The 27,225-nt window shown below is 38.4% G+C and overlaps 2 protein-coding genes across 20 annotated transcripts in view; one reads left to right on the forward strand and one right to left on the reverse strand.

The window, feature by feature from the left end:
* Nucleotides 1-45: 45 nt before the first annotated feature.
* On the forward strand, nucleotides 46-26,904 carry LOC102060498 (uncharacterized). 9 transcript variants are annotated; one of them, XR_012580689.1, is made up of 7 exons: nucleotides 46-240; nucleotides 8,080-8,150; nucleotides 11,374-11,421; nucleotides 12,280-12,429; nucleotides 14,747-14,846; nucleotides 18,898-19,026; nucleotides 20,293-26,904. XR_012580689.1 is itself a non-coding variant. In XM_074542336.1 (5 exons), exons 1-4 carry the CDS (start codon nucleotides 50-52, stop codon nucleotides 14,806-14,808), a joined length of 378 nt encoding a protein of 125 aa, XP_074398437.1. In that variant the 5' UTR covers nucleotides 46-49; the 3' UTR covers nucleotides 14,809-14,846; nucleotides 20,293-26,814. The 9 variants fall into 9 exon arrangements, 2 of the variants coding, with proteins under 2 accessions (XP_074398437.1, XP_074398439.1); XR_012580688.1 differs by having other exon boundaries at nucleotides 11,368-11,421; nucleotides 20,293-26,814; XR_012580692.1 differs by lacking the exon at nucleotides 12,280-12,429 and having other exon boundaries at nucleotides 11,373-11,421.
* Nucleotides 19,422-27,225, reverse strand: part of WDR20 (WD repeat domain 20) — a 49,723-nt gene continuing 41,919 nt past the window's right edge. For 6 of the 11 annotated variants that reach the window (XR_012580682.1, XR_012580681.1, XR_012580685.1 and 3 more), the window contains one exon: nucleotides 19,422-24,879. Coding sequence is in view for 2 of the 11 variants with exons in the window: in XM_074542331.1 (XP_074398432.1) it covers nucleotides 24,799-24,879 (81 nt within the window). In the remaining 9 variants the exon portion in view is untranslated. The remainder of the gene's footprint in view (nucleotides 24,880-27,225) is intronic. The other 5 variants (XR_012580684.1, XR_012580683.1, XR_001332401.3 and 2 more) reach the window with 1 other exon arrangement.

Raw genomic sequence — 27,225 nt, forward strand, 5'->3', positions numbered from 1 at the left:
CGCACCTGGCGGTCAGGGACGGAGCGCTGGCACGCCGTGCACACTGCGCATGCGCGCGCCCACGGGCCGTGCCGTGTGCAGCGGGCCGCGGCGCGGGGCCAGCGCGTGCGCGGTTGCCGGGGCGACTGGAACACAACATGGCGGCTTGAGGGGAGCGCCGGGAGCGGGGCCGGGTCGGGCCCGGCTGCTGATCCGCCAGCCCCGGCACCGGCGGGACGGCGCGGGAGGCACAGTAAGAGGGTACGGGGACAGGCCTCGGGCCCTTTCTGAGGGGTGCTGTGGGCCCGGGCCCTCCATGGAGGCTGGCGGGCACGGAGGGGGCCGTGGTCTTAGGGAGCCCCGCGCCGAGGGGGCTGTGGGTGCTTCTGCCGGCCCCGGGAACGCCGAACCCGCGGCCCGTGGGCAGCTCCCGGGGCTCGCATGGCCGCGCTGGTCTCTGCGCCCCACTCCTCCGCAGCAGGGAAAGAATGGCTCTGTCTGGGCTCCTGCGGGGCATCACCCCGGCTGCCGGTCTCTGCGAGTGCTTTCTCAGAACTGCTCAGTGTTCCTGCTTCGGCACGCCTTGCTTTCCATTGCTTGGCATCCTTCCCCTCGTGCCGTGTTACATCCTTCACATCTGCCGTGTCTCTGAGTGCAATAATTACGTACCATGGCCTTGAAGCTCAACTTCTTCATTTCTGCCTCCTTCATTTCTTTGGTTATTTCTTTCTAGCCACTTGTATCAATGTTATACTTAAGACAGCACTACAGTAGTCAAAAGAGGATATTATACAAATCTAAAGCAGACGCTTTGTTACAAAGATGCCAAGATACTGAGGAAGAAAAAGCTATCATGTTTTTGTGTCATTTTTTATTGAATTCTTTAATTCTAAATGATTATGAATTTTCCACTCTCTCTAGTTAAAACGATTGGGTGTTGTCTTTGAGCTCCATCACTTGCCAATAATTTATACTTAAATTGTTCCTTATTTCATGGGTTCTCTAGCCTCTTGCACATTAAACTCTCATTCTTTTGAATAATTCATGGCCACTTTTTTGGGGTGTTGGATGAGTTCATATTGCTGCAACTTGTTCTTCCCAACCTTTATTTCCCTTTCCACTAACGATTCTGAGCTTGAACATGTGTGTGCTGAAACAGAGGGGAGAGGTTCGTTCACATCTGTGGTTACAGATGCATGAGAGAACTCTAGCCAGTGATCAGGTCTCTTTTATTCTTCAGTGTTCTATGCAAATGTAATTGGAACAACTTCCTTTAATTTATCCTCAAAGCTTTCAGTCTTACAATGCTCATAAAGTTTTTAACCTTTCTTTCAGTCTTCATCTTTAACTACAACAAATTCAGGTAATCCTAACTGGTAGTAAGTTTTGTTTTGTAGCTGTACAAATTTTCATAGCTTAAAGTTGCTCTGACCTGGCTTTTTTTGTTCAGTTTGTGTTTGAAGTCTTCTGTTTTGGTGGGTTCTTCTCATCATGATCAGGATGGTGCTGAAGTGGATTTTTAAGAATCTCCAGAAATCTTGGCTTGTGAATTCAAAATTAAAATTTGTTAGTACACCTGAACTCTAAATTTTATTTCTTCTTATTCTATATAAACTTCTGTGCTGTTGTTCTTACAATGTCTGATTTTATTTCAGCTGCTGATTAAACAATAACTAACTTGTCATGGGATCATTATCATTTTGTCCCTGGGAAAAAGTCCCTCTTATTTTAGTGACCTGTTTTGTTCAGAGTTTACACATTGACTTTATTCATCAAAGAGACATTTCAAATAATGCAATTTTCATCCCTGATTCCACCCTTTTTCCAGTCAGTTGAAATTATCCAGGCCTTTGCTTCATTCTTTTAACTGGGTGGATCTCATAAGTGCCAGGTGAAAGCCTCAGTTGCTGGTTATGTGTGGGGTATTTATTTTGTCTACAGAGCTCTGTGTTGTGAAGGAATTGCAATAACAAGTTTTACAGGCTTATGTGGAAAAGATCTTCAGTGCTGTAAGAATGTTCTGAAATGTGTGAAGGATTCAGTCCTTGTACCGTATCAGAATTCTGCAATTTAAAATCTAAACAACTCAACTTGTTTTGAGCTCTCCACTCTCATCTGGACTTCTCTTGTATGTGCAAAATACATTTATAGAAGAAAATATATAAACATTACCAAACAGTATAAACATATACTATCTGACTTGTTTAAATACCTGGAGATATTTTCAATAAATTTGTACAATAATGCTTTCCCTGCATTTCTCTGCCCAAGTACTTTGCTTCAGTAACACTATGGCTGGTAGGCCATAGACATTAAAATCTCATTTTCAGATCATATGATTTTGAATTTTTTTTTAATGCCAGAGAATCAATTACTTGCATTTAAGAAAAAAAATACAGGATGGCCATTTATTAGAATAAAAGAGTAAATCAACAAATAACTAACTTTTTTTTGTGTCTGTTTTGTGTATATTTTGGCCCCAGGGTTGGCTCTGACATGATAAGAACATGTAACACAGCCAGTGTGTTTGTGACTGGTTGGAGGGTATCAGCTGCTACCAAAAATTGCATTTACACTGAATTCTGAGAGAGTGGTGTTTAAGTAGTCTGAATTTACAATCTCCACCTTATACTTAGCAATTTAGATAGGAAATTAAAACTTAAGGTGGGGATAGAGAACATGGTGATTTTTCCTGACAAGATGTTCTTTCTTCAGTCTCAGCTGGTGAAGGCTGAGGGTCAGCTCACCTGGAGCACTCACCAAATTTCCAAATTACAGCCAAAACAATGAAACTGTCCTGTGGCCTCCTCCCCATGCTGGAGTCTGTTAGAGATTGCCTCCTTTACCCACAATGATTTTCAAATTCAGTTTGTGCTTTTAAAATAGCTCTGCATGTAAATTGTCTCTATTGAGTGTATGAGATGGTATGGTTTATTTTAAATTACTCTTCTATTTCCAATTTTTCAAATTGAGATGGCCAAATTAGTTAGGTTATGGTGCAGCATGATAGATAATGATCAGAAAACAGAACAGCAGATGATAAAAATGAGAAGAGCACCTGACAATTCTCATCTGAGTGCTGCTGCTGTATTGAAGAAAGAGGGGTTGCAAGGGGAAGATTTCTATAATGAAAATACAAGCATTTGGCTCACAAAGAGAGAAAACACTTTTTTCTTGTTTGGGTTTGATTTTTTTAAAGAGAAGCAAGTATGAAAGCTGGGGAGATGAAAAGAGAATAAGAAACACCAATTGATTGTTGGTTGGAAGACAGCATTAGAGTGTCCCTGCCTAGGTAACTTTTCCCTCTGCAGAATTTCTTGGCAGGCATTCTCCACTGTAAGGCTGTGTTTATATTTGTAAATTAAACATATCTGGAAATCTTCTTGGACACAAAAAGCAGCTGGCATGAAATAACCCTCATCTCTGCTAGTAAATTCTCTTATCTTCCAAAACAAGGCAGCAGGACAGAAACTGCTTGAGCACTGTCCTTAGAAGGAGTCCTCACACAGGCAGGGAAGGTGCCCCAGCAAGTGCTAATTGTAACTAATAACAATTAATCACTAATTCAGCCACACTGAATTTACTGCTGTCACAAAGCTTCAGACTCCCAGTTATTCTGACACCCATAAAGGGCTGATTATGATAAAAGAGGTTTTCTGCCCTGCCTCCCTCAAAATGACTGGGTTTGCATCTTTCTTGAATTATAAGACCCATGTCAAATGCAACAGCAGCATAAAGCCAACCAGAACTGGATTTTGCTCAGGTGAAATTACTGAAAAAAAAATTATCAAGGATAGAATCTGTAGGTGCTAAAAATAAAAGGCAATAGGAGGATGAGGTGGGTGAAGGGAACTAGGCACTGGGATTGGTAGGGAACAGTTAATCACAGAGCTGGAGGAGAATAAAGGAGGAAAAAAAAAAGTCAATTCTGATGGAAATTAGAAGACCTGAAAATTAATATAAATAAAACTTTTCTTTTGAGAACCCATATCTGCTTCATCCCTTAAAGTTCTGCAGAATTAGAATTGACTGATTTTTCTCATCTTTGTATTTGAAGCATTTAATTATCAAAGCCAAACATTACTTTTGGCCCAGAGCAAATCTCAAATCTGAATTTAATATGGGAATAAAGCTTTAAAATCAGAAACTGCTTTGCTTAAAATAAAATATGTAAAAAAACTCAAACAAACCAAACAATACCTCCACAAAAAACCCCAAGAAATAACCCCCACGTTGGAACAATGGTTCCATGATAAACTTACTTTCCAAGATAATTTTGTTTTCAGTACATTGTAAATAAAGGGAGTTTTTTGTTTTGTTTTGGTGAAAGAAGCAAAGAATAAATTCAAATATGAGTTTCTAATATGCTGCAGGATAAAAAAAGGTAGGAAGGGCTGTGTGGAGAGGCATCATGTCTCTGAGCAAGGAAGTGGTAGTTTATTGTTTAAGAATTATTGTCTTCTACTTTCTGGAATATATATTTCTGTAATCTGGGCAGCAAAACTTCATTTGCTGTTTTTCATTACATGTTAACAAAATACCTCTTTTATTTGAAAGTTTTCCATTAGTCAGCATTTAACAAGTAAAGTAAGGATTGATACACAGTCTTCATAATAATTGCAAACATCCTGAAACAGGGTATTTTTGTTTTTAAAATACCAGTTGCTAAGATAAGGAGAGGGAATATCTTCTTATGTTCTGGAGAAAGTGAGTCTTTGGGAAGGAAAGTACTGTGCAAGTAAACACGTGAAGCAACATTTTGAAAGGTATGCATAATTAATCATGGAAATTGTACAGAAAACCATGTTTAAATTCAGTGAGGGAACACAAAATTAAGACTAAGTGAAGCTTTTTAAGTACCCATGAATTCAAAAGGTTTCCATGTGGTACAGAAAGGGAACTCTGCCTTCCTGTTGGGCACTGGGGGTTATTTCCTTGAGTGCTCTCATTGATGTCACCACTGTGTTAAATGGGCCTGGCCACTGGGTCAGGGGTGAAAGGATGAATGAGGAATAAATAGTTGATTTCTGCCTTGCCAAATGCACAAATATACTTGTGCTGTTTTTCTTCTATCTGTAAATAATAATAATTGCAGGAAATGTGTCAGTCCTCTTCTTGGGTAATACTTTTTTCAGCCTCTTTAAGTGCTGTTGTAATGCAGGTTAAAACCAGTGCATTTATCCTTAGTCAATGTATAGCATTAGTTCTCCTTCATGTTTGCATTTATATTTCCATCCATCACTCAGATGTTACATGGTCACAAAATAGGTGCATTTATCAGGCAGGGAAATGCAGCAGAGGGCTGTGTGTAAATAGACATAGACTTGGCATTGTCCTCCAAGTATCCAAGTGCCAGCCAGTGCCTCTTGGGTTACTGATTTTATATTCTCGGTTAAATATATCAAGTTCCTAATGAAATCACTGGCAATGACTCATTTGTACATACAAAGTGAAATGGGACATTTTGCTCTTAGGGGAGATTTCAATATGTAACTCAGACTTTCAAAGAATATCAGTTAAAAGAAGAGAAATATCTTCAAGTAATGTGGCTTCTGATTCTCTGTTATATTGTTAGAGATCTGTTGGTCTATTTATACTCTACCTACAACTGACAGAATTGTCCACTTTATGATTAAAACAGTATTTAAACTGTTATTTAATTATATTTAGTATTTAAACTATCTGCTTAACTGTATCAAGGGCAGATACATACAACTCAGTGGAAAGGCACTGCAGACTGTCATCTTTTCATCTAAAACATCTTTTAGGCCTTTAACCCTTTGATAAATTGACTGACAAATTCTTTTGATGAAGTGAACTCTTTTAACATTATTTTAAACAGAACCTGCCCATACATGGTATTTCTCCTCATTTCAAAGTGGAAAATATTGTTTTGGTGTTCAGCTGTACGTCTGACTGGGAAAAGACATATGTCCTGCTCTGATCCATTCAATAGTGTGCAAAGCTCTTTGTTTCCTGCTTCCTCCCAGAGTTTCTGTACCACGGGTTTTTTGTTTATTAAAGCCTAGGAGGGCAATGAAATAATATACACAATCATTGAATAGTGTCCATTTTTCATGTAAGAGGTTTCCATCAAAACTTAATTTTCAACGTTAAATTTGGCAACGCATCCCACTGAGCAATGTTTGGAATGAATGCTACAGCAGCACAGAGTGAACAGCATCATCCCTGCTCCTGTGCTACACAAATTCCTGCTGGGAGCTCCTTGGTGTCCTCACTGGTGTCTGGGGCACAGCACATTATTACTTTATCCTTGGGGTGAGCCCAGCTGCTCCAAGCTGCAGGAAGGAATAAAGCCATTTACTAATTACTGATCTGCTCAATAAAGAAACAGGAAGGAAACAATTTATCAGGCCCTGCATTTCAAAGTTCAGTGACCGACTGAAGTTCTGACAGCCTCGTGGCAGGGGAAAAAGTCAGCTATAGTGCAGTCCTTGGCTGCAAGACAGTCTTCCTCTTTTCTGTTTAATTCAACTTTAGTATAGAACAAGTGAATAATCTGAGATAAATACAAGCAGTAAGGAGGCTGACTCCACATCCTACTATCTTTATGTTTACATAAAATTGTTCTGTATGCACGGTGCATTGATTTCTTTCCTCTTTATCCCTGTATTTGAACAATATCCAGTAACTTTTGGGTCTAGAGAAAACCTGTAGATTCTTAAGCAGCTTTTTGAGTTTGAAACACATTTCTCCAAATCTGAAGTCTACGTGTCTGCTGTTGTTTAAGAAAGTCTGATGTAGCTCTTGCTTTTTGTGTCTCCTTCCCAACAGACCAAAATATTTCAAAGTCAGTGTTAAGATGAAAATCTAATATATGTTAAGCATAGTTAGATTTCATCTCATCATATGTAAGATTTGCTGGTGATTTCAACCCACATCCCATATCCAGTGAGTGCTTTAACTGTACACCGTGGCTCAGGGCTCTGGTTGGGCACACTCAGAGCTTATCTCTGGTACTTAAGGATCTTGGCTCGACTTATCAGTTTGAACAAGGGATCAAAGCCAACGATTTGGCAGTATCATTTCACAGGCAGCTTTGCAGACATCCCTATGCAAGCAGTTGAAGTTTGGATCTCAGAGTTAGGCAGTAGCTGAGCTCTGCTTTTGGGAAGAGGTGTCAGTGCTAAAGTTGGGTTCCTTGCCTCATTAAGCACTTCAGTGTCTTCTGGGGACGTTCTGTCTCCAGAGTGATCACGTTTTATGACAGCATTTACTCCATTACTGCATGGTACATTTCATCACTGTGCAACAGCAGACATACCCTTCATTATTCAAACCCTTGACACAAAACTTGTTGACTGCTCTGAAACATTTTTCTTGTCCTTCAGGCTGTGTCACTTCTCTGTTGAAGGCTGTGCAAGCAGCACACTGCTATTGCCAGTCCTGTTTGTGCTGATGGTGTCAGCAGCTCGGCTTTGTGCAGCCCTCAGCCTCAGCTGCTGTGCTTTCACTGAGGGCAATCCAGCCTGCAAGCTCAACTGCAGATTGCACCCTCAGCCTTTTACTGGCTGCCTTCATACAGCTTTGCAGGGGAGATGGGCTCTGATGCAATTATCTTACAAGAAAAACTGAAGACCTAAAGATGTCTGCCTCTGCAGGGCAGTCAAATGGAAAATAAAGTGTAAGATGTATTACATCATGATTATACTTTAAATTGCTGTTGTCAGCAAAGTAGTGAGTTCAGATACACATTGCCATGCAATAGAAACTACTGGAGTTAAAGTAGAAAGTATTTTCACATACAGTGCAGTAGCTTCCCTCTCTTTTCTTCTGACCTTGTATCAGTTAATTTACTGAAATTTCTTTATACTGAACAGGTGAGATGCCCAGAAAAGATGCCTTCAAAAAGCTTCATTGAATAAATCAGTTGACTTCTGCAGTAGGTGCTTTGGATGGCATAAACTGAAACTCTGATACCTCAGATGTAAGTTTAAAAACTTCCATGAGACAGCATCAATTAAAAACTAACATGTCCATTTTAATACTGATTAAACTACTTACTTTTTTTCTACACTGTGGACAAATCAATGTGCAAGTTTTATTTCTAGCTTAAAGTCTCCTTATTTGTTTCTGCAGGGATGAAAGCCCTGGCTCCCTTTCACTGGTATGTGAATTTATGGCCATGACTATTTATGAGCTGATAAAAGGTATGTAGCATATGCTTAAAAAACATAAACTCTCCTTGTGTAGATCACAAAGTGAAATTAATTATTTTTCACTTGGTTGTTCACTGGGACAGGGTATAGAACTCACAGGGAATCTCGTGCTGTTGTGCTTTACCCTTTAATTCTTGCCAGTGGAATATACCCAATTGTTTAAGGCATGGGTAGGTGCAGTCCATAGCATCTATCCTACAGTCAAACAACCTAGACTGCAAAACACAAAATAATTGCTTCATGTTACAAAAAATAAAATTTAAACAGATTCTTTGTTAGGTCAGGATGATTGCAAGGTATTCCATTTATTTCAAAACTATTGAAACAATGAATAAGGAATTTTAGTTTTTATACTTAGTAAAAAAGTATAAACTTAGTAAGTTTTCTTTATAAAATAACATTGTTCCCTCCTACCTCCTATATTTAAAAATTCTGGAGCTGTTTGTCAAAGCAGGTCAGAGATCATAAAGCATAAGGAAGAGTTCCTCCAAAACATTTCGTACAAAAGCTGATTTAAAACCAGTTCTTATATAAACAGTAAAGAATTGGATACAGCAAATGGAGGGACTTACAATTCATGAGTAAAAGAGGATTTTTAAAAATGAATAATTAAGAATTTGTAATGTCTTGGGAGTTTAATTTAAATAACTGAAACATGCAAGTGTCATTCAGTGTAATACAATAAAGACTTGCTCCTGAACATGACATTGGTGACACTGACTATTCAGATCTCTAACAAAAGGAGTAACTCTGTTTCTGACCTAGATAAGAATGTGAGATTAAAATTGAGTTATTTGCTGATTGCTGAAGTAGATTGCTGTACTAGTTTTAATAAGACATTTTGGGGTTGCTATATTTAGCATGGTATTCAGATGGAAATGAGAATCATCATTTCAGTATGTTCTGATTTTTTTTACTATTTAAAAATACAAGTTCTTTCAAAGTTTCCCAGAAGATGATTGTTTTAACACCACCTAGTTATAGTAAACTCTTTTTCTATGCCATGGTGAATCAGTTCAAAATGAAATCTGTGTTCAATAGTAATCTGAAATGCTGCAGTTAGGGATTATCTGAACATTCATCTGGGCTTACCTAAACTTCTCTAAATTGTTGATTCTTCTTTATGGTCTGAATTTTGAGTCTGGACTGTGTTTATCATGATACAGTGCCTTATTTTTAATGTTGTGTAAGGTAGTGGCACGTGGGGTAGAGCTTGTCAAATCATCGAGTACAATAGGAAAGTGAACTGGACTGAGAATGAATTTTTAATTTGACAAGGAGTATGGAGACACTTCTGTAATTAGGAGGAAAGTTCACTGTAATGCTATTAATGTGTAAAGCTGATAGGTTTGTGTTTTTTCCTTAAAAAAACAAGAGATCCATGTTACTTCAATCAAGCCTATTTGTCTTTACACAAAGCCATAATTGTCTTGCTGCTAATTTATAGCAGAAACATTTAATAACTGAAAAAGAATCTTGCCCTTTATTTAATCAACAGTAGTTTGGTAATGTAAAACAATGGAAAAAGTGGCTGAGAGAGAGAAATGATAGAAGCCTCAAGTGCCACTGCCTTAGGATTCACTGTACCATTGCTGCCAAATAAGGTTCCTCCAGTGATAAATCTGGAAGTAGAAGAGCATCTGCTCCAGATTTTTCTAGTGACATGTAATGAAAAAGCAATTGAGCATGACTTCTTTTTATGAAGGCCCAATTCCTTAAATAAGAATAATAATCTAAATTGATTTGAATAGCTGCATTTTCTAATATCTTTTCACTATAAATGACAAAAGTCCTGATGTTGAAAGCACCATTTATCTCTATGGGGGCACTAGTACTACAATTCCCCATGTAAATGGTGCTCTGTTCCAAGTGCTTTGTGATCTAATCCTGCTCAGTGGATTATGTGGCTGCCTGGAGGAGCTCTGCAATCAGCTGGGAACACAAGTCTGGCTCTGGGGCTCTGGCCTCAATGAGTTACTGTCCTGATAATCCCCCTCCTCCTCCCAGCCAATTACTCATACTACTGTCATCACCAGATCAGTACCTGCTTTGTTTTTCAAAAATGTGATCATTTCTGCCTCCCTTGATGGCATTGCAGCGTTACATAAAGGCATTACAGCAAGATTAAAAGGCCTTTGGAGCCTATAAAAGAAAAAAAGCTGAGCAGTTACTGAATGGCTCTGAAAAATAGATACATTTTATAACTGTAATTATTGCCTTACAGGAAGCTAAACTACACAGGTTAGCCTTGAATTTGCAATTCAGATGTGAATCACAGTCTTTTAACCGTGGTGGTAACTTGAGGTGATTGATACAAATCTTTAACCTGAAGGACAATTACTTTGAGTAGAGAGGAAATGAGATATTTAGAAGAACTGCAATGAAATATTGCAGTTCTGCTAGAGCTAGGGGAAATAGATACTGCAAGTAATACATGCAGTAAAAACTGAGGCATCTTACAGAGTATTGAATTGACAATTGTTAGTTGAGCTATTCTGGTGCATACTGAAATATAAATTATGTCAGAAGTCAAGTGGAAAATGAATCACAAAGCTAGCCATAGATTACATACAAAAGCAGTATAATTGAAAAAGGTGATATCAATGCACCTCTGGAAGCTGAAGGCTGTGATATTTGTATTCTATTTGTTCTTCACGAAATAGGACACACACAACTTGAAATTTTATTCCAGGAAGGAGAAAGCTATTGCCTTAAAAAAAACAGACATGTGTAACAGATATGCAAATCTCTAGGTTGTGTATATAGGTAAAAGTCCAGGTTCAGCAACAGCTTTACAGCAAATGTAGCACACTTTTATTTCAGTCTTCTCTAGGCAGAAACAGAACTGTCTGGGGCTGCCCTGAGTGCTGCAGGGAGAGCAAAGGCCCTGGCCCAGATCAGTGTGTGCCTGCAGCACAGCCCTGGGGGCAGCCAGAGGAGCTCTGGCTCCTGCTGAGGAGCCCTCCTGGGGGGGATGGCCCCTGCAATCCTCTGGTGAGAGCAGGAGCACAAAGCCGGGCCTCTCCTGCCTGCTTTATTCCCCATTCCCAGATCTGCAGCTGTACGATGGCAAAATTTAATTTTTTACTATTATGTTGGTAAGTTTGAAAAAAGCGCTGGTTTCTTTAAGTATTTTTTGTTTTTCACAAATAACTGGAAGCACTGATATCTTTTGACTGAATTCTTCTCTCTGCTGTGTTTGTATTAGTACAGAAATGGGATATTTCAGAGCGATGGGCAACAAGAAAACATAATAATAAAGGTAATTACATTTATATGAGGATATTTAACTAAAAGTGATGTATATAAGTATTTTTCTCTTTACCCTGAGAAGGTAATGTTTATTCATGAACAAAAGTACAGTTTTTTAAGAAATGTATAGACAGTTACTGTATTCCTGATCTAGGGGAATGAACAAACAATTTTGTTACTGGCTAAAAACTGAAATGACTGAGATGCTTTACACCCTGTATGTGTTCCCTCCAACCTGAAACCTGTTCTTTATCCTCTGTTAATATTTATCTTCATTTCTGTGTTAATCTAGACACAGAAAATAGGGTTCAGTTTTTCAGCTCTTTCTTTCTACATTCAATTCCTACAGTTAGTGGAAGTTACACAAACAAAAGAGAGCAGAAGATAGTGGCTTTCAGAAGATTTAATTGTAACCATCTCTCTTGACAGTTCCAGAAAGTTATTTTGCTAATGTTTGAAAAGCAAGGATTTTTAAATTCAGTTTATGAAATTTTATTTTCTGAAGATAAATTTTTGAGTCATAGAAGTGTAGAGGAGAAGCCAAAGCCACCTATTACATCACTGCTAAACAGAAGAACTTTAATAACTTAATCTAGATGTCCTATTTAGCAGCCTTTCCTTCTGTGACAGTCCCTATGCTCTTGATGTACAGAAAGTATTTGAATTCCATACTATGGGCACAGATACCTTCATGCCTGGACCCTACTCACTGTTTTAATGCAGCTTTACTGCTGTGATACTGCCCCTGGATTTTGGAAAGTTTCTTCTTAAAGTCATCTGTGATTTCTTTTACAATGACTATTTTACAGTCATTGCTTGAATATTTTACTGTTTGTAACCTGTGGAAATACTTTATTTATCTCTGCAGCAGAACAGCCTGAAGTTAAGAGAATTTGGATCTTGTAGGAATATCTGTTCTCAGCAGGCACACAGTTCCTCCATGTTTGCTTACAAAAGGGCTCTGTAGCTACAGAATTGGCATGTGGAGTCCTGGCTGTGTTTTCTATGAAATCACAAGGTACTGTGTTCAGTGGAGGGTTTTGCTTATCATTAATCAAGATAATCAAAGGTAAATAACTCAAATTAGGAGCATGTGGTTTGGATAACGTGATCTTCGTTTCCATGGATTTGTAGAAGAAGCTTCTGTGCTTAGTGTGCTTCTCTTAACTTCAGTCATCCCATCTGGTCTGGCACTCCCTTCACCCTGTGCCAGGTTAGTAATAAAGCAGTTCAGGAGAACACAGTACAAACAAAAGTGATTTTCAAAGGAACGTTTTTGAACATTTTCCCCCAATCACTTGGTATTTAGTAAAAATGTATTTTCTCTGCTTTATCTCTGTGTAGAGTATGGCTCATTTCTTCTCATGAGCATCACAAACTATTCCCAGTCTTGTTAATGCACTTAATGGTAAATTTTTTCCTACTTTTTTTGGACTTTCTAATACTTTCTGCAAAAACAGAGGAGATTAGAGAATACACTTCCTCTGATTTACAAATTTGATTTACAGTATAGTGTATCTAAGCCCCCTGTGCTCTTAAGATTTTGTGTGCTGGTATATTTTGAAATCAGGTTCTGATGAAGGAAGAGTTCAGGAAAAAGCGAAGTTTTTTAAAATTTCTGGTCATAATGAAACTATAACTTAAAATATTTGTCACTGGTCTTCAAGAAAAAAGCAAAAATACCCACCATGAGTATTTCTCCAATATCTTTGTGCCCTAGCAACAGCAGCAGTTCTTTATTCTCCTCCCACACTGCTGTCTCTGATATGCAACCAGGACTGATAACATTTGCTTTGCTTCTTTCCTCCTCCACATGGCAAGTGCAGCTGCTGCCATCACCATCACATTAAATGACAACCATTATGCTTTGCCTGCTAACTTGTAGAAACATTTCTACTTCTCCAGCCAGAAAACTGTTAAAAGAAAAATCCCAAATGTGGCAGTGCTCTTGCAAAGTAAATTGGGACCAAAAGCTTTAAGAATGCCTCGTTTTTGCACTTCAGCTTGAATCAGCTGGGCTTTGTAGCTTTGCAAAAAAGTTACATGCTGCAAACTTAAGTTTTCTTAGGGAAAAAACCCCAAACTTTAAAGACATTCCCTTGTAGTTTTAGCTTAATGTAAAAAATTTCACTCTTTGCAACCACTGAACGTTTTCAGAGACCTTACAGGTGTGTTCAGAGAGGAAGGAGGGATATTTATTGAAATTAATGAATTGCAAGAGATACAGTCTTGCCAAACTGAAGGCAATTATGGACAGGTTTGTTTCTTTTTCAGTGCCTCCTGCAGTTATTGCTGTTGAATGGTTGCATAAGCCTTTATGCTTTACAGCACATTGTGTAAGAACTTTTAGTCTTTTATTCAGCCATGCTGATCTTTCAAATCTTGTTTCTCTTTCTGTTCCCTATAAATCATGATTCCTGGATCACACTTTTCAGTGGCTTGCACAGTTGTTCTTGAATTTGTTACAGTTTTACATTTGACAGCAGCACATTTTTTAGTTCACACAGAAACTCGTCCCAGCTGCATGTCTTGGTGCAGCTGCACAATGTGAATCAGATCTTTTTTCTCCTTCCTCTAAGCTTTATGAGGACACTCAGAGCAGTGTGCAGCCAGCTGTTGGACTGAATTTGCAAACAGTTAAAAAGAAGTTTCTCGTGTCTACAAAGGGGCTGAGTGTTTTGCTTTCAAGAGTCATGTGGTGCTACTGAAGTGTTTCTTTAATTATAAACCCAAATTAAAAAGCAACAAGTGCAGGAAATGTTACTGGACCCGACTGAAGTCAGATTGCTCTAATATGATAACAATGTTTCAAGGACTCTGTGCAAGTTTTATATTAACTGAGGCTCAAGCTCAGGAATGCAGGTCAATTTACCTGTTTCCAGTATTGCTGCTTGCAAAGAACCTGTGTGTTAGGAATGGAGTGTTATAAATACATTTCTATGTGCACACACAGCAAGAGAGACTGCTTGATTCTGCTGTCTTAAAATGAGGAGAACACATTGTCTTCTAGGATCTGCCACTGTACTAGAAGCAAACACAATCCCTGATCCATTGTCCTTCAACACAAAGGATGATCTCTTTACATATTTTTCTCCAAACCAGCAGGAGAGGGCAGCTACAGATTTCTCTTCAATAACCCAACTACTCCTTCAATGCAAACCAGCAGCTGTGTTGCTCTGCTGCTCACTTTATCCTCCAGTTGTTGATAGGTATTAAACTGTCCACAAATGAATAATTCTATCATGTTATCTTTCTCACAAAAAAGGGGTTTTTTAATCAAAAGTGACAGTTCAATTGTGTCTTGTCTAGTACTAATACCATTTCTTACCTTGCAGTTTCCAGTCTCTTTTTCTTGGATACAATAAGCTGGACCACATCTCAAAAATCCATGAAGTGATAGGCACTCCTGGTAACAAAACTCCAAAAGTTCAAGCAGTAAGTATGCACTCCCATAGCTACTAATCTCACTGTTTCAATATCCACAACAGAGCTGGACAGCTGTGTGCAATGTCTGCTCAGGAAACCACCACAAAAACCTCAATCTGTTGTGCTGACACAAGAGCAGTTTCTGCTGTCCCTGCCCAGAGAGAGTCACCCATTCCTGAACCTGAAGGCAGAGCAGAGGAAATCTGAACCTGTCTTCATCTTATCTGGCCTTTTATTTCCATAGTGTCTTTAAGGCCAGTGACATAAATTTTTAGGAAAGAAAAGGGTTTTTTTCAAGTACGACTTACTTTCCCCTAATGAATGATTACCTAAATCAGGTGAATTATTTCTTTTCAGGGAATTGTAATCCCCCCTGAATATGCATGATTAAATGTTTTTCTCAGCTTGCTTAACACAGGTCAAGAATTTTGAGTTTTGAATCCTCCCTTTCTTTAAAGGGAAAATCTTTTCTTGTGCACAAATTGCCTTTTAAAAGTTTCTGTTTCCTATGTGCAATGATAAAATATGACCTCAATGAGAGAACTGCTGCCCATCAAACCTTTCAGCACCCTTATTTTCAAGAACTCTGGCAAGTGACTTCAAATCACTTCAGTTTTGAAGACTAAAGTCAAAAGGTGAGGGGAGCATTGTGTCCATGTTTTAAGTGGCATGAAATTAAATTTGTTTCCTGTACCATGTCTTGTCAACCATGAACATAATTCAATCAACATAGTTCTTTGCATTGAATCCAAAGCTTACCTAAAGCACTACTGTCTCTATTCTTTTTGTCCCCACCTTTTTAAGACAGCCAACACATGAGCTTTAAACATGCACAAAAAATTAAGAGTAGTAGGAAATACGTCAGGGCAAGTACCTCAGGATTTGTGGCAAATTTCAAAAGCAAGTCCGAGACAGGTAGTATTTAAGTGGAAGAACTGTCAGCCCATTTAGAGAAAGTAATTAGTAGCACTGAGCTTGTTAGCTAGAAACAAATGTTTTACTTAAGCTGATTACTTGGGTTTATTCTGTCTGCCTAAACACAGATCTTTATTTGGTCTGATGCAGTTCCCCCTCCCCCCAAATCCCTGACACACACGAGTTAGAATTTAGGAGCTCTCATACCTCATAATCCCCTTGGTAGATTCTTGTTAGAGTTGCTGTTACTTAAAGGGTCAGCTCCACCTTTATTTTCAGATATCATCATCCTGTTTTTGACGTCTGCCTTGAGTTAAAAAGTTTTCCAGATGAAGTGTGGCAGAGACAGGAATTATGCTTTTGTCTTTTCAGGGCTTCAGTCTACTTTTTGAGCAAATAAAATATTTTTTTTTTAAAAAACTTAATTATCATGTATACAGATGATATCAGGGAAAATTCTAAATGTGTATTTGACATGATATTAATAAATAATTAAATTCTGATAACAAATTCTGGCCAACTAAAACTTTGTTTATACACCAGCTATGTGAAAAATTCTGTGTATTCACTTGCTGTATCAACAAGGTGAGGTGGAAGTTAGTACCACACAGAAAACTCAAATACAGGTTTTTCTCAAAAAACCCTCAAAAACTTCCACAAACTAGCAAAGAATAATTATAAATTATTTTCTGCTGTACATTCAGCTTTGAAAGCATGAACTCTCCTTCTACAGGAGAAGCCACTTTCCCCACAAATTTAGTTCTGGGATTCATCAGTGTAGGTTTTCTAGAAGTTCCTTTAGACAAGATTTCAAGAAACATCATGTAAGGCAACTAATTTTTAAAAAGGAACAAGGTGAAGTTGTAATTGGCTGAGGGTTTTTTAATTTCTGATTATTTGGGGTTTCTTTTCTAATTGTATTCCTTAAGATGTTCTCAGAAAGAAATTGAATCTTGTTTGTTTATTTTAAAAGCATTCTCTCAGGAAAGTCTAGGAAAAAAAAACAAATCAACATCAGTCTCCACTGGGAGAATTACCAAAATTAATTTTTCTGGAGTGGCCAAATTGATTTCCTTTCCTACTCCTACATTGCTATCAGTTTTCTGGAAACCTAAGGAAGGTGGTGGAACCCCTGTGTTCCAGTCTGTCAGATTTACTGGATCAAATATTGAGGTGTAGACTCTCACTTGCCCACTGAAGCACATTTGAAACTTCTGTTGTTTCTTCAACAGTCTGAGGAACAGAAGGCACTTCAGTCTTCCCTGAAACATTTCCATTTGACTGCTATAGAAGGAATAGAAGTGAGAGAGACCCAGTCATGCTTCTGTTGTTAGAGACCTAACAAGAACAGCAGTGCCTGATTTTGTCTTGCTCTGACAATTTGCAGGAAAACCCCACAAGGTTTGAGGGCTGCTTTCCTATGATGTTCCTGAAGGGGGTCAATATTTAATTAAAGCATTGTTCTGGCAGAGCACAGAGAGTGTTCTGCACTGAACTTCCTCAGTTCTTGTTCCTTTTAGAACCTGATGGAGGAGGAGGTTGGTTAAAAATAACATGAAAGGATTCTTTGAGTTCAAGTATTAGGAATGGAATGTTATCTACAGAATTTAAGTTTTCAAATTGTATTACAAATGACAGCTAACTGCTGTATTTCTTTTAGATTTAAGAGTTTGGGGTTTTTTCAGTTAGCTCTGGAAATTATTTTTCTCCTGTACTCAGTAACTTCCACCTCAGGTTTCACTGAGAATGTGCAAATTTTTCAGTCATATGATTTTGATGCAGTTTCTGTAACTGCTGAATATTTTTATGTAACTATAATCTAATTCAAAGCTAAACCAACTTTTTAGCTGATTCAAAAGCAAACAAAACTTAGTCATAGTTTGCTCCAAGCCATTGATCTTAACATTAATCAAAAGTCTTAACAGGGACTGATGTTGCAGGCAGTTGCTTAAAAGAACAGTAAAAGCACATAGCTGAGAATGCTTCAGAAATCTGGCACACAGATCACCAGCAGCAATTTAACAGAATATTCCCTATTATTAAATAAGGTGAGAGTTAAAAGGCAACATTCTTATCTTACTAGGAAAGAATCTTTACTCCAGATTGATACCATTGATTTTTAAATTCCTGAGATCTAAAAACATGCATTAAATAATTTCTAATACATAAATTTGGTGATGTGTTAGAGAACATTTTGTGAGTTAGAAAATGAAAGTCTGTACAAATCATACTTGGCTGGGGGTGAAAAATCTTCTCCCTACCAAGTCTGCATGCAAGACAGGTTTGGCAAAAAACCTTTTTGGAGGTTTTAATAGTTATAAAAGTTACTCTGCTCATAACTGGGAAGTGATCATCATTTTTTTCCATAACCAAGCACTGGGCTCTGGTGCTGCTGCTCAAAACCCCAGCCATGAGCAGGAGGCCAAGGGCATTTTGTGTGAGAGGCACTGGGGAGGAGCACATCACATCCAAGTGTCACTCAGCCAACCCTCAGGCATCAACCTGAGATCTGTGCTCTAGATCCAGACTATTTATTTTAACCAATTAAGATACACAATGCAGTCAAATACAGGTTAACATAAAGATCTTGTAAGAGTAAAAATTAAGCTTGTTACATTCTCAGCTCTCCTTCTGAGACTCCACATGGCTGTGCATTTGTGAAAATAATTATTATTCTTCTCACTCATTTGAGCTCTTCCAGTTAGTAGGCTTTTTGCTGTGGTTTGGTTGTTTTTGTAAGAAGAGGCATCTCAACACTTGTAGGGCTCTGTTGTGACTGGATTAGATCCTAATCCTTGTTCAGGTCAACTCTGGACAACTTTGAGCATGCCCAAATTCCACATTGTAGCTTTTCTGTGTGGAAGCTCAATTTCTTTATGAATCCTTTTGACATCTACTGCTTAAAAGCACTTGTCTAACTTATGTTTGTCTTCATGTTTAGAAGATGGTATTATTATCACATACTTTACTGAGGATCAATCTGACATTTATAAGGAGATTCTTGAAAATGTAAAAATAGTCACAGGGTAAATGTGGTGCAGACTGTGGGAGTATTTGATATTGATTCAAATTTGACTATCCAAGTTAAATATCCTGCACCACCTGCATCATGTACCATTGCTCAATTTATGTCATTTCTTCATAGCAAACTTTCAGAATCTCAACAGCAAGAATGGAAAAAACATCCCAGCCTTGGCAAGAACTTGTATAGAGAAGACTAAAGCACTTGGACAAGGCTCTGCAGGGAAACCTCTATTGCTGCTACCTGCACTAGGTGTGCCAAAGGAAGGGCAGATTTCTCTTACTAGGACTGAACAAATACAAGAGTTTTGCTGGAGGAAGTGCTTTACACCAGTAAAGTGAGAAAACTGTAACAAGGGGAAACAGCAGAACACAAGGGTACAGCTAACTGCTTCTTGTCATGTTATTGAAACTCCTGCTGCATGGATGCTCCTTTCCTCCAGTTCCAAGCAAAAAATGTTCTCCTGAACACAGTATCTCCAAGCAGAGTGACTGGCTGAGGTTTCCTGCTCTGTTACATTTCAGTGAATCATCTCCCCACATCTGTATGCTTTCATGTTAGCAGCTCATACTGATAGAACAGAGAAATTCAACAGTAAGGCAATACATTATTTGTCTGAATACTTACCATAGGGACTTTTTATAGACAGACAGATTAGATAGATATGTGAAAAGTATGATGCTACACTTAGAAAATGAAATTAAGGACTGCAGGTCTGTAGGCAGGCAACACAGTGCAACAGCAACCTCCAAGTTCTTACCTTTGGAACACTGAGCAAAAGGTGCCATGAGCTCATACAGTGTTTTTTCCAGAGAGGAAGATGGTGAGTTGCTCAGTGCTGATATATTTGGAGTTGAGCATAATGAGTAGCATTAAAATTGATGGTCTAAAAATAGGTAACTAACTGGATCCAAGGGAGCTCACTCTCCACTGTTTTTAAATTCTTACAAAAAGAGAAGACAAATCCTACTACCCACATTTGATGGATTGTTCTGACTCAGATCTCCCTTACCTAGCACTACACAGGGGTCAAAGCTCAGATTATCAAAACTATATTCCTGATGGAGATACATTTATTGTATTTTTGGCTTCCCATAATCAGTTTCTGGAAGCCTCAAATCACAGATGCTGAAGTTAAAGTATTTTGACTAAAAAATATAAAATTTGATTAAACTGTGTTTGGACAAGGTACTTTTCTGAATTCAGAAGTGTTATTGCCACTGTTTGCTTCCCTCGTTAATATATCAGGCAGGTGATTGTTCATACACCAGGAAAAAGATGAAATCAGAATTTTTGTAAGTTTTGACCTGGAAAAAAAGGGCTACCAGAACAACATCTTATGTATTATGACATTCTGTGTATCTGGGGCTGTCCCCAGATTCTCTGGGGAGAATGAGAATGATTCTGGTTGTAATGAGAATGGCAATTTCATGTTCAACACATCATTTTTGCTATAAAATTGCAAATCTGAAGTGAAGAACCATATTGGAATTTTATTTGTTTTTTTTATACTTTCAGGTGGATCTTACTCAGTTTGGCACATACAGTACTTCAAGGATATTGATTTCCTAACAAGTTCCTTGCTGTTAAACCTCTGGAGACAATTACACTTCTCTGGCTGTTGGATGAACAGGCAAACTTGAGTTTTCCCACCTGCTTTATAGTTAAAATGCACCCAAACTTTAAACTACAAACTGGCAAGTATAGCTCCTACCCTCATTCTTCCAGCTAAAATTCCATACTGAGATTATCTGTGTTCTGCTCACTTTTAATTATTTTTTTAATGTAGTAGGAGAAATATTTTTATTAAAAGCTGTATCTACAGTAGAGGTCTTAAGTTCCTTCCAGGTAAGTTATTAGTACCCTGTTTCTTAATAAAATAATTTTCTACCATATGGAATAGAGTGTGGTATGGGCAATTCAAGTTTCTAGATGATTGCTATTGATGAGAATTTCTTTCTTCTTTACTGTTGATGATAATAGTAAAGAAGAGGCTGAGAAAAGAAACCCCCCCACACATTCCTTGTGTGCTGCTGGACTACAATTTGTGGCAGGGACATTCCCTGCCAGCCCAGATGGGAGCAGCTGCTGCTGCTCCCCTGGTGTTGGATATTGCAATTCTTTCCCTACTGGTTTTGTATTTTTCCAGCTGAAGGAAAAAAGTCTTTTAAAGTTACTGCATATTTTTTCAACTGTTTCATTTTGACTCAGTCCATATGAAGCAGTTATCTACAAGAAGTCTATGGGGAGATAACTACACTAGTTTTCAGTGATGAGGTTTATCTGTATTTTAACAGTTAAGCCCACTATGTTAATAAAACAAAACTTCTGAAAAATAATCCTGCTCAGTTTCAGTATTTTCCCCGTTCCTCGTATTTTAGAAGAAGACAGATAAGAATTGTAAAGCACAGCTACATCTTGAATAAAGTAGGGAACTAATTCCCAGCTTGTAAATGGATCTGGCAGTTCTCTACATGCTGGCTGCATTGCAAGGATGAGACTTAGTTACAAGCTACTGCAGTTGCTTCTCCCCAAATGTTCATTCATTTCCTGAAAACAAATTGCTTTTCATGCCAGAAAATGTCTTAAGTTTACTTGTAATTAAAAAAATTCTACCCAGCTTTATTGTTGGAGAGCAGGAAGGGCATTAACTTGTGCCCACAGCTGCAGTATGTGCACCCTCAGGCAAGTTCATGCTTCTGGGCCAGCAGCCTCTGCTCTACTCTGCCTGCAGGATTCTGCAGATCCCAGTGGTGAACGTTTCTGCATAAGAAAAAGGGAAGCATATGATGGATACTTCTATTCTGTGTCAGTCTGGGGCTGGACATGGACTGTAAGTCTTTGCAGGAACTACTGAAAACAAGTTAAGTGGTGTGCTGACTGATTAAAAATGCCAAGTGTTTAGACAACAAACATTAACCTCTGCAAATCCATGGATATGTCTATCCCCATCACACTTATCAGTTTAGGACCACTGAATTATAAATGAGATGCCTGATGTAAGAGAAATGAGCCTCAGAAATGCTACTCCAATATGTTAGCCCAGTTTCTGATTGACAAGTCAGAACGTGTGTACAGCCACTGCTGTGGGATCTTCCACTCCCCAACTCCAAATGCACGGGAATACACGGTGACAAAATCCTCACCCCATGAAGTTGCCTGTCTGTGGAGCTGCTGCTGTATGATGTATTTAAACTGCAGGATGTGTTTGGAAATAAGCCATTAAGAACAAGAACAGAACAATAGTATTTCACTTTCCTAATTGAAATTCAAGTCCATTAAATATGAAGCAATGTTCTGGGTAAGATATTTTTGAAAGGAATTTGTTCTACAAAGTTTAGGTTAGTATTTCTGTACCAAACATTTAATTCAGCAAAGAATTGGTTACATCAAAAGTGATTGGATTTGAACAGAAAGTAAACAAAAATGCATATTCAAGATAGTTTAATATGTATTTTCTGAATTAGAAATATCACTTTCTTAAATGAATGAGAATTTCTAGTGTAATGATCCATTACTCCCATCCCCCATCACTGAATTACATTATTTATACATATAATACAGAGCCGATTGCAGTTGGAAACAACAATATTAAAATAAATGTTTAATAGATACAAAGGATCTTTTCTCCACAACATAGTTTTTGTGGTGTCTGGACACCAATTTTAAAGTAATTCTCTATAAGCATTAAACTATTTAAGTGCAAAACAATTTTGTTTTAAAAAAATCTATGATTGCAGCATCCATCTTCCTGAAAAACATTTTGAAGCCAGAAAGTAATGACTTTCATTTTCCATGAGTGCATTCCAGGCTGTCTTCTAGCCATCTCTGGTTAAAAAAATCAGTGCAAAATAAACAATGGTGAAGTACTAGTTTAACCATTGAACTTACTTGAATTTAAGAAACATATCTTATTTTACACTATATATATATATATATATAGATATCTTTTATTTATATATTTATAGAGATTAAATTACACTGGACTTGAAAAGTATAAAGAAAACAAAAATGTTACTACTTTTTCCTGCAATACTAAAGGAAGCTTTTTGCTTTTTCTCCAATGCAAACTCTTCCTTAGGTGAGCAGCCTAGCAGGATCAGCTGTAGTGAGAACTCCTTACATTTGTCCTTTGCAAGTCACTATGTGATTCACATAATTCCATGTTTACACTCTGCCACATTATAATTTGTGATGCTCTTTGCCTGAAGAACAGCTCGTGGTTCCACTGTCATTACTTCTTGTCCTGCGTTCAGAGATTTGCTAGCAGTAGTGTGATGGCTATACTACAGTTCCACTTGGAGAATTGGCCTGGTTTTGGGATGACAATAAACCCTGCAAACAAAGCAGTTTACATTAATCCAGCAAGAGAAGCTGACATGAATTTTATAAAGTTTTTAACCTCAACCTACAATGAGTACAGTTGATTTTTACCAACACTTGTTTATTACTTCAGACATCAGCACCTTCCCTCCTCCAAAGGCTCTAAGCCAGCAGCACGATCTCAGGCAAGCAGCGCACAGAGAGCTCTGTGTGCGTTATGACACGGAATGGATCTGATCCCAGCATTTGGTTTAATCTACCTTGCACTTGGAGTCATAGTGAACTCTGAAACTTTAATAATCATACACCAAAAAAGTGAACAGCATTTTACTGGGGTGGTGTCAAAAAAATCTATTGCAATATCAATGTTTGACACCTGACCTGATACAGGGAAACACTTCATCTCTTGTATGTGATTGAGTATTACATGGTTTGAATAGAAAAATAGATTGTCAAATATTTGTTTTGGTAATTTTAAAACAGAATTAAACACTGACAAGAGTTCAGTAGAGATTTCCTATTACAATTTAAGTTCACACTCAGGAAAACTTGGTACCAGCTCTTCTAACTACCCTGCCACTCAAATCAAGAGATTTGTTTCACACACAGCCCTACGCCTGCACGGTGCCCCTCACCACACAGAGGCTGCTGCTCTGGATTAAAGCAACTTCACCTTACAGATCAAACCTCTGGGTACCAATGGACAGATTCCATTTCAGATTTATGCACAGTCACCACTTTTTAATAATTCACATAAAATAACTTTATCAGGCTTATTTAGGAAAAGCTTATTGTCAAAATACAATTCAGCCTTATAAGGTCATTAGTTCTAGCGAGTGCCAGCAGGCCAAGGGGCATGCTGGCAGCTGGAAGCACACTGGCAGCTGGAAGCACACCAGCAAATATCCCCATGCAACTCCTCACCTTGTAGGAATGATAAATGCACTTTCAGCAACTCCTCTAAGCAGCTCCCAGCTTATGTTCTTACCTCAAAATTAAGATCCTGGGACTCAGATCCATCAAACTAGACAAGATCAGGCAGCAATTAGCATACAGACAGAAGACAGAATTATGTCACTTCTTCAGAATCTACAGGAGCTCTTTCAAACTTGGATCCAAGAACTGAGAGGTCATGATGATGGAAGTAAACCCTGACCTCAGAAGAAGTGGAAAGAGGCGAAAGAGGGCAAGACTGACTGGATTCAAGTCATGAAATTTCTGCTCAAACCAAAGCCCTTCTTTTTAAGAAAATCATCTGATCATTTCAGACACGTCATGAACCTGAGTAGTTTGCAGGATTTCTGGCAGACTGTATTTGCATATGGTCCATATGACATTTATATATAACAAAGCACATGGAACTTAACTTGGTGCCTTCCATAGACCTCACCTGAAAGAACCTGAAAAACACCTTTATTTGTATTTCTTTATGCAGGGAATATCTGATTGAAACACTGTTGAGGTAGACTGAAGTGGGTTGCTCTCCACACTTGACATTCAGGATGTACAAAGATCCTGCATATTTCATGAGAACAAAAAGTTTCCTAGTTATTACTTATGGACTAGATGGTGAAAGAAGTAATAGGCAGAACTTTAGAGCAAACAAGCCACTGAAGCACTTCTGAAATTTTTACCAGGGAAGTTTTGTTGGAAAGTGACAAGGTTGAATCAGAATTCACTAGTTCATTACTGAAGCATTCTTCACAAGTCTATTAAATCCAGCAGCAACTGGAAGGTCTTTCTTGTCAGAAGATTACATCCACTAAGCAACTTTGAAGTACCCTGGAAAAAGACGTCCAAAGGTATTATTTTCAATCTTAATTAAATCAGCAATCCAAACTGTTCATATGCAAATATGTGCTTTATAAGCACACAGGAAGCTCTAGGGATGGCATAATGTCAAGTCTTTTCCAACAGGCTCATAACCACCCTATACAGGAGAAATAAGGTGTATTCTAGCATTGGATTTACATTGTAACACAACCAATTATTGGGAAACAAAATGAAGTTATTTTCCTAGGATTCCTCTAGAAACTGGCAGCACATACTGAAATTCAGTGTGGTGCCTTATTCCCTGTGAGCCACTCCAGAATGCAAGTTCCAAGACCAGGAACAAGGAGTCAGTCCTGGTTACACCTCATAGGTGGTGGGTGAATGCTCCCTGCTTTGAAGAGCAGCAGCTCAGTGCAGATGGCTTTCAGTGAGTACCAGGAATTCCTTGTATTTCAGTCCTTGCTCTGAATTAATTCTGCAGCTCTGAGCAGGCAAGCCAGAGGAACACCGAAGTGGAAATAACTTCAAGACCAATATTCCTTGTGCTTCTGCAGATGGAACAAATGTATGCAAGTACTGCCTTAAAACTTGGACTAGGCTATGATGCTGTTCAGAAACTCACTCCCAGGGGAGAGACCAGAAAGTTTGTGAGAGTTCTTCCAAGTACTTGATTTCAGAAGAATCTTAAATGTTCATACAAGAAAAGCAAAGAGTATGAATTTGGTTTTTAGGCACATAAGTTTCACCAAGGTGGTGAGTTCTCAGTGGGTCCAGATTAAAACAAAAATTCTGCAGCATTTTGCCATTGGATCAGAGCCTCCAAGCAAGGCTATTCACAAGGTTGTGTGCAGTGTAACAGTACATGGAGGAAAACAACCTAAGAAAAGCAAGTGAGGGCTCAAATAAAGTTACTATTTTGATACAAAAGTTCTCAGTTAATCTCATCTGTGATACAAAGGGTGTGGGATTGGAACAGTTGCAGTTACATTCTCTGGAAGAATACAATGGGTAAGGTAATGAAAAAATAAAAAAAGCTCCTGCCTGTAAAGAAAGAAGAAAGCCATTAGAGTGTAGTGCTTTCTGTGATGGAACCACCCAGTCTATCAGGTGGGAAAAGATGAAACAAAAGCTGCAGCAACTTATTAGAGCAACAGCCAAGTGAGCCTGTTTAACAGCTGTGCCAGGAAACATGGAAGAGCAGAGCCACAGCTGCAGCTCTGCTGTGTGGTGCAGCAGCTTCAGGCTTAAGGACAAACAGATCCCACTGAGCAAGCAGCAGGAACAAATTAAGACACTGCTCAAAGTTTTGTAAATAAATGTAGTGTTTTATTAGCAGTAGTATTTTGTCAGCATATGAGTCTAGCAGGCGTGGGAAATGGAAGAGTTATGAGCTCCAAGACAGGAATTTAGTAAAACAATATTCATCCCACCCTCAGAGGTAGCTGCTGTCATCTCAATGGGACACTCCACAGCTGAGCAATGCAGCTCTCAGAGGATGGGGTCATTTTTCCTAGGTCAGTCACTGCTGTGAGTATTGAGCACAGGCTGCTTCAGCTCTGGCTGCTAGGGCTATCCTGTTTATCCATGCATTCTCTGACTTCCTGAAACACACAGGACTTTGCACATCTGGTAAAAACACGCTGGCATGGGTAGGAATGAAAAGCCATAACAAGTACAACCAGGAAAGCCATTTGCACCCAAGGTTTGTGGCGCTCACCTGCTGGGGTCTGTTCACTGCAGCAGCACAAACACAAACCCTCCTCCCCCTTTATGGGATTGTGAGGAGACGGGTGGGTATATTTTTAAAAATTCCACATACAATCCAGACAAAAGTCTGGGGCTTTGTTCCAAAGACATGAAACATAATGTTTCACAAGAGAAAATAATTCCATGAAAGACCAGCATGTAATTGCTGTGTTTAAAAAAAAAAAAAAAAAACCAAAACAGGAAGATATTGCAATATTAAATAGGAAAATAGTAAACAGTAGCCACTGAGTTAATATTTTCTTAATTTAAATTAGAAGCTGTTTAATTGGAGCCAAAGGTGCAATCATACACAGTTTCACTAATCTAGATAACAAACAGCAAGTTTGGACATGCAAGCAGGATCCAGGAAGTGCATGTCTCCTTCAGGGAAACAGCTCTGCTGGCACTCAGAACATGCTGAATGTCAAACTCTGCTCACCTTTCTACTTTCTGGTTTGAAATTGAAAGGTAGAAAAAATAAAGGGTACAACATAACAAGCAATCCAATGTAAAAAAAAAAAGAAAGTCTCATAGTACACTTCACTAATGCAATTAAACCAATTAAAATACGGCTGAATTAACAAACGCCCATACAAGAATGGTACTGGT

This window comes from Zonotrichia albicollis, chromosome 6, assembly GCF_047830755.1.
Source record: "Zonotrichia albicollis isolate bZonAlb1 chromosome 6, bZonAlb1.hap1, whole genome shotgun sequence".
Taxonomy (NCBI): Eukaryota; Metazoa; Chordata; class Aves; order Passeriformes; family Passerellidae; genus Zonotrichia; species Zonotrichia albicollis.